This window comes from Rattus norvegicus, chromosome 14 (genome assembly GCF_036323735.1).
Source record: "Rattus norvegicus strain BN/NHsdMcwi chromosome 14, GRCr8, whole genome shotgun sequence".
NCBI lineage: Eukaryota > Metazoa > Chordata > Mammalia > Rodentia > Muridae > Rattus > Rattus norvegicus.
In genome coordinates, this window is record NC_086032.1 from 80,814,519 (window position 1) to 80,829,696 (window position 15,178).

The window sequence follows — 15,178 nt, forward strand, 5'->3', positions numbered from 1 at the left end:
GAAGGATAGCGAAGAGGAAAGGAAAAATAGAAATGTGAGTCTAAGTTCTCTGTTTTATTTCTTCCCAGTTCAGAACTATAATTGTTTGCAAATTATCACTTAAAAATGACAACATATTTTATAAAATAACCAAAACCAGACACCTCAAATGAAAGGATTAGGGTGATGATTTTCTTATGATTGCTTCCTGTTGAATTGGGGCAAAGGATTCTTTTTTTTGGGGGGGTGGGGAAAGAAAATTAGAAAAACTGCTTAGTCTCAAGAAAGCCAGCTATAACATTTGTGAGAAATTTCATTTTAACTGAAGTCCTGACCAGAGCCATCTGAAAGGCTGCATGAACTGAGATCACAGGGGATTAGTAATCTTTTCTGAAGCTGTTGAGGAAGTAGGTCTCTGGAAATAACATCAGTTGAGGCAGGATCATGCAGGGAGCTGTAATAGTGAGTCATTTCAGCATTCCTGAGAGCAAGGCTTGTCAGAGCTGTCCTATTGGTACTTTAGTTTGTAATATATGAACTTAATAACCAATATTTAGTTCTATAAAGATACTTGTATGCATTGTGCAAGGTGCATAGATCAGTTAAGGATGAATTTTTGTTTCTTGTTTGAGCAGGTGAAAGACAAGTGTCTCTTTTTATGAGTTAGTTTGGTCAATAACCAAGTTGTAATCTTCATTCATGCCATATGAAAGGATGACGTGATGAATTTTGAGGATTCCATAACCAACAAGATTTATAGGCTGAAGTTTTGTCTAGAGATAATTTTATGTCTCAGCCAGTTTCAGGGCTGCTCCCATGTAGAGGAATCACCTGTCCTGTTTGGTCTTCTTGATCTTTATTTCCTTCCTGTCTGTAGCCAAGATCTTCAGCTGGTCTTCCTCTATCATGTCTGATCCACATTACTTTGGAAGGAGTCCAAAGCCTTTTTTCTTTCCTGTTTTAACACATTAGGCAACCCACTACAACCCTGTACTCCTCAACTTAGTTAGTATTCAGTCACTGAGGCTGTTGATAAAACCTAGGGCCTTCTACGTCCTAGGGAAGGACTTCATCATTGAAGTACAATCCCAACACTTTTTTTTTTTGAAACAGGTCTCATATGCCCAGGGTGGTCTTTAAAAAAGCTGGCCCTAAACTTGCAGTCATTCTTTTGTTTATAGAATGCTGGATTACAAACACGCTTCTCAGTGACTAACATTTGCTTGCTTTCATTTCATTTCCTTTATTTATTTATTTATTTTTTTCTTTTTTCTTTTTTTCGGAGCTGGGGACCGAACCCAGGGCCTTCCGCTTGCTAGGCAAGCGCTCTACCACTGAGCTAAATCCCCAACCCCCTTTATTTATTTTTTGAGACAGCATCTCATTGTGTATTCCTTGCTCAACCGGGACTCACTCTGTAGATGAGGCTAGTCTCAAGCTCAAATTGATCTGTCTGCTTTTGCTTCGCCAGTGCTGGGATTAAAGGTGTGTGCCATTGTACCTGACATGTACATATTTTTTAATATTATTTTTGAAACTCATCTATGTAGACACATACTAGTTTTTTCTTTTATATAATTACTGTTTCATTATATAAAATTTCATAATTTCCTGTTCTCTTGACAGATGTTAAAATAATTTCTAGTTTTCTGTGGTTAGTTTTTGTGTTAGTAACTCATATATACATACTTTTATGCAGATCAAATACCTAATAGAAGCAACCTAAAGTGGAAAAGATTTATTTGGCTCATGATTTCAGAGAGTTTAATTCATGATCATTTGACCCCATGTGCTTAGACAAAACATCCTAGTGGCAGACAAGGTTCTCATTTTGAGCACAAGAAGAAGGAAGACACTCAATCACTCTGTCTCTCTGTGTTTGTCTTTCTGTCTCTCTCTCTCACAAGGAGTCTTTTAAGATGTAGATAGACATTTTTTTCTCATTTTTAAAACTATACTTACATGTGTGTTGTGTGGGTGCATGTGTGCCATGGTGCACAATTTATAGGAGTTGGTTCTCTTCTTTCTACTATATGGTCCCAAGGATTGAACTCAGCTTGGCTGTAGGTACCATTATCTACTGAGGTGTCTCTCTGGCTCATTAGTTTGTTACTCTTGAGCATATTTTATTTTTTTATTATTCTCTTTTTTACAGTCCAGCCATTGCTCCCCTCCTGGTCCCTCTTCTCACAGTTCCTCATCCCATTTCTTCTCCCCGTTGTCTCCAAGAAGATACCCCCCTCCCCTCCCACGCCTCCCCACTCCCTTGGCGTCTCAAGTCTCTCAAGTGTTAGGCGCATCTTCTCCCACTGAGGCCAGATCAGGCAATCCTCTGCTGTATATGTGTTTGGGGCCTCAGACCAGCTCATGTATGCTGCCTGGTTGGTGGCTCAGGGTCAGAGAGATCTCAGGAGTCCGGGTTTGTTGAGACTGTTGGTCTTCCTATGGGCTCTTCCTCCTTCTCAGCTTCTTCCAGCCTTTTCCTAAATCAACCACAGGGGTTCCTGACTTCAGTCTAGAAGATGGGTGTAAATGTCTGCATCTGTCTCAGTCAGCTCCTTATTGGGCCTCTCAGAGGACTGCCATGCTAGGCTCCTGTCTGTAAGCACACCATAGCATCAGTAATAGTGTCAGGCCTTGGAGTCTCTCATCTCTCAGGTTTCCAGTACTTTCTAGAGTCCCCCCTCCCCCACAAAGTTGCATATTTCCATTCATTCTGCTGGCCCCCAGGGCTTCTCTCCAGTCTCCTCCCACCCTCATACCTGATCTTGTTCCCCTTTTCCCTCCGCCAGGTCCCTCCCTCCTTCTGTCACCCGTGATTTTTTTCTTCTTCCTCCAAATGGGATTGAAGCATCCTCATTTGGGCCCTTCTGCTTGTTAACCTCCTTTAGTTCTGTGGACTATATCCTAGGTATTCTATACTTTTTTGACCAATATCCACTTATTAGTGAGTGCATACCATGCGTGACATTTTGGGTCTGAGTTACCTCACTCAGGATATTTTCTAGTTCCATCCATTTACCTGCAAAACTCATGATGACCTTGTTCTTAATAGCTGAATAGTATTCCGTTGTATAAATGAACCACATTTTTTGTATCCATTCTTCTTCTTTTGTGTGTGTTTTATTTAATTAATTCACTTTACACTGCCCCCCCCCTCCTGGTCACTTCACCCCACAATCCTCCCTGCTTCTCCACTTCTTCTCCTTTGAGAGGGTGGGCCCCCCTGGGTATCCCTCCACCCTAGCATATTAAGTCTTTGTGGGGCTAGGTACCTCCTCTCCCCCTGAGGCCAGAGAAGGCAGCCCAGCTAGAGGAATGTATCCTATGGTCAGGCAACAGCCAACGTATATTCTTAGTCAAGTTCTTGAGTGAGCAATCAGCATGAAACATGTGGGTTCTTAGGGGTCATGGAGGCAGGTGTGCTCTTCATCTTTTGTCTTCTAACCCACTCAGTTGCCAGCTCTAAGGCTGTCTTGTCGAGGCCCTGAGTTATCTTGAAGATTTCAGCCTCAGTAGCAATTCCTGGCTCTGAAATTAGTCTCAAAGTGGAGCCTAATGAATCCTATGCCTATTGGGAGTCCTCTGACCCTACCTTCCTCTCTTGGTCCAGTACATACTTAGCTCACTTTTCATGACATCTTGCCAATGTCCTCAGCTTTGACCCTATCTTGCCAGGCTGATACCTAGATCATATAAGTCATTTGCTTCTCATCGAAAGAGTAGAAAGAGTGGCTGTGTCTGGGAAGGTAAAGGTATTGGTCAGCTGAAACCCTAAAGACATTTTTGGATTTGGTGTCAGGATCTTAGAATCCACATTGCTGTAGATGACAGCAGTCAAAAGTGGCTTTGATATTCTTTCCGAGACCTTATGGTTCATGTATATTTTCTGACTGCAGAACCAAACTAGAACCCAGATGACATGGTTGTCGTGTGCTTCTCAGGATCATAGCCCTGATATCATAGAGGAACAACCAAACACATTTGGCACAGTGTGGAAAGAGCCCAGGTTCTGATAGTTTCAGCTTCAAATCTTGGCTTTGCTTTAATGATCTTTGACAAAAGTACTTAATTCCCTCAACTGAATTTTCTCATCTTAGTAACAACTTCCTCACTAAAGCATTGTGAGGCCCAGTTGAGATTATTCATATAAAGTGCTTGACCCAGCCTTATCCATGGGATGCCAGCTACCGGGGCACTCGTGTGTTTAGTTCATACCCTCTTCATATACAAATAATCCTTTGCCCCTTGAACTACTAATCTGTTTTCTCAGCCATCACATATCAGTGTCTTAAGGTCTCCACCTGTGAGAACATTGAAAATGACCCAGGTCTTTGACAGGTATTACACATTTAGACAACACCTTTCCACCTACACCTACATTCTACTTTTTCTTACTCTTCATCTGAATTTCCTGGCAATTCCAAGAACATTAACAGGGTTTAAACAGAAGTGGAACATGTTCACTATGTGCGCACATCTGTGATCTCCTTGGCAAACCTTAAGGTCAGGATTCTCCATTCCTTTTCTTGGAGGAGGAGACAGAAGCCTAGAGATGCAGAGCCAGATAGTGCACCTCCTGCTTTCCACCTCCTGGTGTCTGCAGCGCTGCAGCGCCTCGTGGCAGGAGTAAAGAGTAGGGCTGTTTCATTGGTGGGGAGCTCAGCTCCTCTCAGCATGCTTCCTAAGCACCCACAAGTAGTGGGCACATAGTCAGAACCACTGCCAAGATCTCCAGACTGTATTAGAAGCAACTTTTCTGAGTTCCTCCAATGCCCATCTCTTCTTGACATAGTCCTGATCCAGCTGTGATGTCTTTGTGGCTCCATATCTGCTTCTTCTGATTGAGATTACTTCTAGGCCGGCTCCTTGGTCTGACCTACATGTGTGGGTACTTGATTAACTCATGTGATACAGGATTGCATTGGAACCAGTTCAAAATTGCATTTTTTTTTCTTTTTCTTTTTTTCGGAGCTGGGGACCGAACCCAGGGCCTTGCGTTTGCTAAGCAAGCGCTCTACCACTGAGCTAAATCCCCAACCCCTTCAAAATTGCATTTTTAAGAGCCAGAAAGCAGAATAAAGACACCAGATCCAATTTCTCCAGAAGTGGTTTGTGCACGGCAAGAGGAGCATGAGATGCTCTTTTTCACACCATCCTCTTCCTGCTACAGCCCGTCCATACCACAAGAGTATCCATTCTTCTATCGTGGGACATGTGGGTTGTTTCCAGTTTCTGGCTATCACAGATAAGGCTGGCTATGAACAGTGGAGCTTGTACCTCTGTGGTATGGTATAGTGGGGCAATCTTTTGCATATATGCCTAAGAGAGGTATAGCTAGGTCTTCATGTAGATCTATTTTCAATTTTCTGTGGAACCTCCAGAGTGGTTGTACCAGTTTACAATCCTACCAGCAATGGAGGAGGGTTCCCCGTTCTCTACATCCCCGACAACATGTGCTGTTACCTGAGTTTTTGATCTTAGCCATTCTGATTGGTGTAAGGTGGAATCTCAGGGTGGTTTTGATTTGCATTTTCCTTCTGACTAAGGACTTTCAGCATTTCTTTAAGTGCTTCTTTGCCATTCGAGATTCCTCTGTTGTGAATTCTCTGTTTAGCTCTACACCACATTTTTTTGATTGGGTTGTTTAATTTTTTGGAGGTTAGCTTCTTGAGTTCTTTATATATTTTAGATATTAACCTGCTAGTGCATGTGGGTCCTATTGACTGTATCTTTTGCCTTACAGAGGTTTTCAGTTTCATAAGGTTCCATCTATCAATTTTTGCTCTTTGAGCATGAGCCATTGGCGTTCTTTTTAATAAATGTCCCCCCCAGCCCCCATGCTACTCTCCAGCATATTTTAAAAGGAAAAAATAAGCCAATTAAAATGAATAGAATACTTCTAAAGCCTTGCATTTAATTCTGAATTGCTCTAAATTATTTTGTGATTCACAGTTGACTTCATTTTCTATATTGTACATCAAGAATATTGGTGGAAATGTTTGGGTTTTTTTGTTTTGTTTTATTTTGTTTTTGTTTTTAAAAACAGTCTTACCATGTTACCCTTGCTTCTCTGGAACTTACTATATAGACCTTGTCTTCTTGTCTTTGCCTCCAAGTTGTGGGATTATAGTTCTGAGTCACCACGATCATCTTAGAAATGGTGCTTGCCCATCAGCAGCAGCTACCTCATGATAGTCTCTACTATAAGGTGCATCATTGCAGATATGTGGAGATGTGAAAAAGCATTGCAGATTCCCCAGAAGAGCTTTTATTATAATCTCACTATTTGGCATCATTGATGTTTTTTACTACCTCATTAGGGTATAAAAAAATCAAGTTGGGTTGTTCATAGTGGTGATCACCTTTAATCCCAGCACTTGGGAGGCAGAAACAGGCAGATCTGTGTGAGTTCAAGGCTAATCTTGCCTACATACTGAGTTCCAGGACAGCCAGAAATGCAGAATCCTGTTCCCCTCCTCCCCAAAAAGGAAATTTAAAAAGTCAAATCAGTTTTATTAGTGAAGTCGAACATATTTAGTATGTGCTATAGGAATATTAGCACTTTAAGATCATTAGGGTTTAATTAAAATTAAAAGTGAGGTTATTAGTATACCAAATTTTTAAAACATTAAAAATAGTAATGTCAAAATTAATCTTTTTTAAAAATGTATTGAAAAGTACTAATCTGTGAAATAGGCATATGTGGCAGGTCAAAAAGCAGTCATTTTTTAATTTGTACATTGGAATCATCAGGGAGCAAAGTATCGAAACGTTGATTCCTGGTTCTGTTGCAGAGATTGAATAATTTAGACCGAATTGAGGCCAGGAAGTGTAGTTTTATAACAAGCACCCAGTTGCTTGTGGGCCATGCACAGAAGCTCTGGAATGTTGCAGGTAGTGATAGCTACAAATTTTAGGAGACCCTGTGCTGCTAACTGGCTACAGTTTTGAAGAGTAGAATGCTTGATTGGATAACTCTAGAGACTTGTTTAAATCCTTTAAATGTCAAAAGTAAAGAAATCAAATGTATTAAACATAAGGCATTAACAAGTCTGAGTTCTTAGACAGAAGAATTATATATGCTAGCATGGTTTTCACTAAGTATTCTGTGTAATTCATTTTACAAGACAGGAAAAAAAAAGAAATTTCTGTGAGGCAGGTTTCTTTTTTTAATGGTTGAAGATTCAGCGTGCCACTCTGGATTTTTATTGTCAATGTGATTATACAATATAGTCAAGTAATCTACATTACCATTTCTAGAGACCTCAGCAAGATTGTGGTTCCATGTATCCTTTAGTCAATGTGGAGGCAGACGTAAACCAATGGTTGGTGGTCTGGCTAATGTCCCAAAGTCCACCCCACTGATATTTCTAGTTCTTCAGGTGACGTGAATAAACCATCTATTCACCTAGCTGAGGCTCACCAATGACAGAAATGAGTAAAGGATTCCACCCGAGTCTAGGTTGGTGAACCAGAATTGCAATTAATAGGATTTAAATGAGAGGCCAATTACTTAGAGCATGGGCAGTTAACTTATTGGCAGCTCTACTACCCAAAAAAGTCTCCCTCCCAACTGTTAACTGCCTGGAGAGACAGAAGGGAGGGCTTCCTGAGCCCCTCCCACCCCCAACAAAGCATTTGTGGGTCCATACTGAAGCAATTTTGTTTTATTTTTTTTAAAGACTTATTTATTCACTTAATATGTATGAGTATACTGTAGCTGCCTTCAGACACACCAGAAAAGGGCATTGGATTCCTTTATAGATGGTTGTGAGCCACCATGTGGTTGCCAGGAATTGAGCTCAGGATCTCTGGAAGAACAATCAGTGCTCTTAGCTGCTGAGCCATCTCTCCAGCCCATGATTGGTTTTTTGTTTGTTTGTTTGTTTTTTATTTTTTATTAGATATATTTCTTTACTTACATTTCAAATGGTATTCCCTTTCCCAGTTTTCTGTCCATAAGCCCGAATCCCCACCCCCTCCCCCATATGGGTGTTCCCCCCATCCACCTCCCTTACCCCACCCCTACCCCCGACATTCCCCTGCATTAGGGGACCAACCTTGGCAGGACCAAGGGCTTCCCCTTCCACTGGTGCCCCAACAAGGCTATTCTCTGCTTTTTTTTTTTTTTAATTAGACTTCATTTCAAGGTTTTTCCTGCACTTACATGTCTCAGGCACAGATTAAGCTACAATGAAGTTTCATTAATAAGACCTTCATGAGGAAGTTTTTGTTCATTGTTTTTGTGTCAATAGTTATAAAACAGTGTTTGATACAAGGTAAGCATTCAATAATATTTGTTGATTATATAAAGACATGGAACAGATCAGATACACTTTAGGAAGTGAGAGTTTGCATTGAGTCATTCAGAATTGCCTATTAGATGTTATTATAGTTAATTTTTGTATTGACTATAAATCTGGTGGAAACTTTCTTGTTTGCTTGCCATAGGGTCTCATGCTACAGTACAGGTTAGTGTGGAATCAGTATGTATTCTAGTCTGAGCTTAAACTTACAGCAATCCTGCCTCAGCTTTCCTACTACTGGGATTACAGACATGAGCACATGCCCAAAACTTTTCATTGCATTTATTTTTGTGTAGGGAGTGGTGCGCACCTGTGTACAGATCAGAAAGATCAGAGGACAATTGGAAGTCTTGTTTCTTTCAAGCTTGTATGCTTGGGGGATCAAACACATCGTTAGGGCTTTAGAGCAAGCACCTTTATCCACTCAGCCATCTCTTTAGCCCAGTAATCTTTAATTACAGATTTTTGTTATTCTTTATTTTTTTTAAAGACATGATTTCATCCCCATTTATTTTATGTGAGTCCACTGTCGCTGTCTTCAGACACACCAGAAGAGGGCATCGGATCCCATTACAGATGGCTGTGAGCCACCATGTGGTTACTGGGAAATGAACTTGGGATCTCTGGAATGTCAGTCGGTGCTTTTAACTGCTAAGCCATCTTTCCAGCCCCTCGTTTATTTTCTTTCTTTTTTTCTTTCTTTTTTCTTTTTTTTCGGAGCTGGGGACTGAACCCAGGGCCTTGCACTTGCTAGGCAAGCGCTCTACCACTGAGCTAAATCCCCAACCCCCCTCATTTATTTTTTAAAGACAGGATCTCATTGTGTAGTCCTGCCTGGTTTGGAATTAATTATGTAGATCTGGTTAGCCTGGAACCAGATATTTCTGCCTCTGTCTCCAAGCATTGAAATTAAGAGTGTGTGATATATGTTTTTATTATGAGGAGTTACTAAGTCACAGAATTTCCTTTTATATTTTAAATTTCTAGTTGGTGTTTGGAATAAATATTCTTGAAATAAGGCTTTTTCTTCCCATTTCAGGAGCTAATGGAGCACTTTCATCAAGTTGAATCTCAGTTGAATAAACTAAATCATCTCCTTACTGATATTCTCGCTCATGTGAAGACAAAAAGAAGAATTTTGGCAACTAATAAATTGCATCAAGTGGAAAGAGAATTATATGTATATTTTTTTAAAGATGAAGAGTATCTAAAAGATGTTGTGGAAAATTTAGAAAACCAGTTAAAGATTAAGGCCTTGGGTTTTAAAGACTGAAGACTTCTGAAAACCGAATCTTTCCTATGCCAGCTGTGTTTTAAAGTACTGGACTATATCTAATAAACTACTAATTTTATTTTACATTTGTATGCAGGGAGGGATGTGTATGTTGTGGTCTTGCACATTAGTGTGTACTATGATGGCTATGTGAGATAAGAGAACAACTTGGAAAGTCAGAATTCTCCTTTTACCACGAGAGCTCTGGAAATGGGAATCAGGTCACCAGTCTTGGGGCAGTGATTAGCTCGTCTTGTCAGCCTCAATGCTGCTACGTTTATAAGTTAAGATCAATGGAACTTTATATTTTAATAGATTCAGTGTTAAGTTGAACTTCACTGATCTGAAATTTTTGTTTTTGTTTTTGTTTTTTTCTTTTTTTTTTATGGAGCTGGGGACCAAACCCAGGGCCTTGTGCTTGTTAGGCAAGCGCTCTACCACTGAGCTAAATCCTCAACCCCGATCTGAAATTTTTAAATGGTCCCAAATCTTAAACTTTATAAGTAACTGGGATGATTCCATGAGTGAAAAATTCTGCATCTAATTTTATATAACAAGTCAGAGTCACAAAACAGATATGCTAAATTATAAAACAACCTTCCGTTTGTCTGAAATATAAATGAATTTCACATTTCAGCTTGGGTTCTATCCCTAAGATTGCTAATTGTATATGTACAAAAATTAAACTATCTGAAACACTTTGGTCCCGCACGTTTAAAGTAGGGTGTGTTTAGTTTGCGTCAGTTTGGTTGTTAACCCCTGTAATCACTGTTCAGAGTGCCTGCTTGCCTTTGCCTCTCTCTGAATCCATAATCCTGCATTGACTATGCTGGGATTATCAGCATGCATCACCATATTAGAGTGCTTATCAGTTATCAAATGCTCCCAAAGAGCTCACTTTATGATATTTTTGTGTTAAATACTAAATACCTTAAGAGATCAGCTGTAGTAAATACCTCTAAGAATATTCTTTACCTTTGGTATATGGAATGCCAGTTTTAAAAAATGACATATCTCAGAATGTTTTATGGTCACTTTTAGAAAGAAAATAATGTTGGAAAAGATATTAACTGCTTTCCTGGTGGGTGGTAGCAAAATCGTTTTAAATTGGCACCAGGTGATTTAGATGTGTGAACCAGATGCTTGTTTTATACTTTCCACCTAAACCTTTACCTGCTCAGGGGTCAGTATGGTGTGTCAGTGCCAAGATGGCAGGTTGTCTGCTTTGATGACCCAAGCCAGTTTTAATTTCCATATTTATAGTTAGCCATATGCTTGAAAATTAATAATAGGTAGTTTTCAGAACTGAGGGGTATTTAAGTACACTTTTTACTTCATAAATGGTTAATTAGGGGTTGGGGATTTAGCTCAGTGGTAGAGCACTTGCCTAGCAAGCGCAAGGCCCTGGGTTCGGTCCCCAGCTCCGAAAAAAAAAAGAAAAAAAATGGTTCATTAGAAAATGAGGGGTTTTTTTTCCCTCCTCTCTAAAACATGGTGTTTCTATGTAGTCCTGACTGTCCTGGAACTAGCTCTGTAGGCCAGGCTGGCCTTGAATTCAGAGATTCACTGTCCTCTTCCTCTCTAGTGCTGGGATTAAAGGTGTGTGCCACTGTCACCCATCAAATTGAATCAAATCTAAGGCTTACACATATCAAGCTAATGCTGTCTCTGCCACTGAGCTCTATCCCCAGCATTTTTTGTTTGTTTGTTTTTGTTTTTAACTTTAAAAATATTTGAGATTGGGTCTTGTTAAGTTGCCTATGCTGTCCTTAAGTTCGCTCTGCCTAGGCAGGCTTGAACTGTTCTCCTGCCTCAGCCTCCTGGTTCAGCTTGCATCAACATGTCTCCTCATTTTTCCACATCCTATTTGTGGTACATAATTGAAACCTGTAACTTATAGTTATTAATTACCTTTTAAAAATAACATACATAAATCCTGTTAAAGTCTTAAAATTAATATATGGGTACTTATCTTATATTTAGGGCTTTATGAAAATGGAAAATTATGAGGCATGTGTAGGTTTTGATCTCTGTGAGACACCCCTCTCCACTGTTGCTCAGAAGATTATGTCTGCTATGCGCTCAGGTGATTTAATGGCTTCTAGGAATGAGGGAGAGAGGACAAAGAGTAAGTAATTTTACAAGCCTTCCTTTTACTGTCTTGAATATTAATTATTTTAAAGACTAAGACTTAAGTGAAATGAATATTATAAAATTATTCCATAGAACTATATTTTGTAGGGATTTTTGTTGCCTACAAAGGAAGTGGTTTCCAATATGCTCCCTCCCTTCCTTCCCCATTCATTATATGACCAAATCGCTTGCTGAATTCGAAGTCCTTTAATCCCATTGTTTTAATACACACACTCCTCCTTGTTTCAGGTGTTCTAGTATCTTCAAAGGAGATGAGCTCTTTTATAATGCCTCTTGCTTCACTGTCAGATTATTGAATTTGTACATAGTAGTTGCTGTTGTATATGGTCATCAGAGAAGTGTTTCTGTCATTGTACTGCTATAAAATGTATAAACTATGGGCATCAAAGAAGAATGGGTTTATCTATATGGGTTTATGACGTGGTACAATAGTAAAAAGCTGTGGCATATATTCTCAGGTTCAGGTGTAGCTGAAAGGTTGTGATAAGCTGGTTTTTTTTTTTTTTTCTTTTTAAACCAGCCAAGCTAATAATTTTGCGGCTTATTTCTTTTCATACAAAATAAGTTATAAGTGATACTAAGTGAGGATGTTGAGATGAAATAATTGAGAGTATTACCAAGTATTAGCACAAATGCTGTCCATAAACACATTTTTTTTTCATTTAAGAGATAATAGTACTTGGGGCTGGAGAGATGGCTCAGTGAAAAAGAGGTAACAGGCTTGATCAGCTCAGTTTGAATCCCTTGTACACAGATGGAAAAACCAGCTACAGTGTCTATAACCTCAGCATTGGAGGTAGAGGCAGGTAGATCTGGGGAGTTCACTGGCCAGCCAGCTTAAGTGAAAATTACTGCTTACTTTGCTAGAACCTCAGTTTTTCTCAAATCCTCTTTTATTCAAACGTCACCACTACCTGACTTATAATGTTTATAATGAAAAACACTTTATATTGCTTCAAAGACCTTTTGTCAGAGATTACTTAGCTATCTGTAGGGGTCCAGACTTCCTGTCTGGGGCACAGAGGTCTGTGCATGGCTCAGTTTCATTGCAATAGGTCTCTGTCAGCAAAGTGTGAACTCAGATAGTGAGTGTCCCTTCCAAGGCATGTTTGAAGACTATCAACTTGCTTGTAAATTGGATTACCATTGGAACTCAGGATAATTTCTCTTCAGTCCTAATCTAAGTAACAGTATCATAGAGGTGGGGGTGAAATAATGTGCCAGAAGGACTCTGGGCCTGTGAATGCTTCATGAAGCATCTTTACCACCAACTGAGACCTTGTATCTCAGAACATGAAAGAAATACATTTACAATTTATTCTTTAAGTCCATTGTATTAGAAGCTTTTGTGCCTGTGGGTTTTTTTTAAGCCTTAATTCCCTTTATATTCAGAGTTGGGTTCATCTATAACTTTTTGGCATTATATTGTTCAGTAATGCTGTTAAAAGATGTGCCAGTTTCTGAGGTCAAAGGAGTTTTTAAGGTTGTTAGTTGACTAGATGCTGTCTTACACTTGAAATTAACCATTTTTTATCAGTATGTATGTTTATTTTCATATAAAAATTCCAGCACACATTTATTAGAACTTTTAAGTTAGAGTTTAGTGTATTATATTAAAAATATTTTACAAACATGAATTCATAAAAGACTGATTCCCTAAAAATTATTTGTTAAAATCCATTTAATGTGAAACTCATCTTTATTCCCAGTATCTAGTAGAAATATTTTGTAATATTGGGGACAGAATAGAAATGAAATGACAAAATAGACCTATGATGATTGCATTCCTTCTAATCAGGAGTAAATTAGTAAACATTTTTATGTGTAAAATTATGTATGAAATCCTTACTTCAGATCATTTGTGTGGCCCTACAAGCCTTTAGATTTTAGTTCCCAAGGTCACTGCCCTCATTCAGGCCCCTGCCTCATGGAGATTTTTATGGTAGCTTTCAGGTTGCTTTTTGTTTTCATTTAACTTCCACTTTGGGTGTTTTTGTGCTATGGTTTGAGGTCATTTTTTGTCCTTGCTCTCTGGAAAGTTTGTCCCTAGAAATGTTACCAAGTATTCCTGTGTATCATCTGGCTCCAACTGCCCTTTATATTCTATTCTATTGTTCTCTATTTTCCATCTGACTCTGCTCCATTGTCCTTCCACCTCTCTTCATCTTCCCTTCCTCCCTCTCCTACTCTTCCCCACTCTCCAAAACTCCAGCCCTACCTTTTCCTTTCACTGCTCAGTCACAGGTTCTAGCCTTTATTTGACCAGTTAAAATGCGGAGAAGGTTCACATGAAATTAACTAAGGATGTGATCTTATCGGGTCAGTCCCTCTTGAGGAAGCAGAATTATCATCAGAATGAAAACAGCACCAGGGGGGCTGGGGATTTAGCTCAGTGGTAGAGCGCTTACCTAGGAAGCGCAAGGCCCTGGGTTCGGTCCCCAGCTCCGGGGGGGAAAAAAAAAGAACCAAAAAAAAAAAAAAAAAAAAAAAAACCAAAAAACAACAACAACAAAAAAAAAACAGCACCAGGGCAATCCACAGCATTTCCCCCTTTTTGTCCAATTAAAAGGCTCTTTCAGATATAAATTGAGCACAACCATTATAATTATGCAGATTATAAAGTATAAGATAGATTTAACACCCAGTCTCTCATATTTGTCAATTTGGATAAAGCATTCTACAGTCCTAATTTAAGAAGCTATAATTCTATAGCTGAATTATGTTCTGGTTTTAGATTGTATTACCATCTGAAAACCATCCTCTCAAATCCATATCTATCTCAATGCTAAACAACTTGTGTTGACTATGAGACTATAACTAGTCTTCAATCCTGTCAGAAATCCCAGAGCGACTTAAATATACCTTAAAATATAGGAAGCACAAAACATAGCTTCCAAAACTTAACCAATTTGTAGAACTCACAAACTACCTGGACACTCTCATTCCTCAATTTGTTGGAACATCAATCTTTAGCTTTCTGGCCCAGGATCATCTGACAGAGCTTTGCAAAGCAGATTTATTAAATTATTAAGGGCTGCTTACCCTGTCTTGGCAGAGTGATCAGTCAACTATTCTGCATAGTGTGTCCTTTTCTTGGACAGTATTGTTCGTAGATGAATGGAGGCAAGTCTTACCTAGTGGCTGTCTCATCACAAATGGAGCAACTAACTCCTGTGATGCTCACTATCTCCTTTGAATCAAGAAGGAGGTGCTGTCAGGTGCAGACTTGTCTTTAGTCAGATGATCTTTAATAATGGAATGGCCTTAAATGTGGTATTCTGTGACCTTCTGACACTTTTGAAGACTATCTATGCAAAGTATATCTGAACTGTTAAACCTTAACTATTCTTAGTCATTTCAGTTTGAGTAAATTAAAAACACTATTATAATTAAATCAGAATCTAATACAACCATGAGTTTACTAACTGGCCCCTAACTTGTGTTACTTAATCATCCTAAACTG

The 15,178-nt window shown here is 39.1% G+C and overlaps 1 protein-coding gene across 24 annotated transcripts in view; it reads left to right on the forward strand.

Annotated features, from left to right (window-relative positions):
• Window positions 1-15,178, forward strand: part of Haus3 (HAUS augmin-like complex, subunit 3) — a 171,977-nt gene that overhangs the window by 9,483 nt on the left and 147,316 nt on the right. For 20 of the 24 annotated variants that reach the window (XR_010057411.1, XR_010057415.1, XR_010057412.1 and 17 more), the window contains one exon: window positions 11,545-11,689. The exons of 1 other annotated variant lie outside the window; for it this stretch is intronic. Coding sequence is in view for 15 of the 23 variants with exons in the window: in XM_063273606.1 (XP_063129676.1) it covers window positions 11,545-11,689 (145 nt within the window). In the remaining 8 variants the exon portion in view is untranslated. Of the gene's footprint in view, window positions 1-9,327; window positions 9,607-11,544; window positions 14,092-15,178 lie in introns of those variants that run through there. 3 more of the 24 variants (XM_063273615.1, XM_063273608.1, NM_001109412.1) reach the window with 3 other exon arrangements.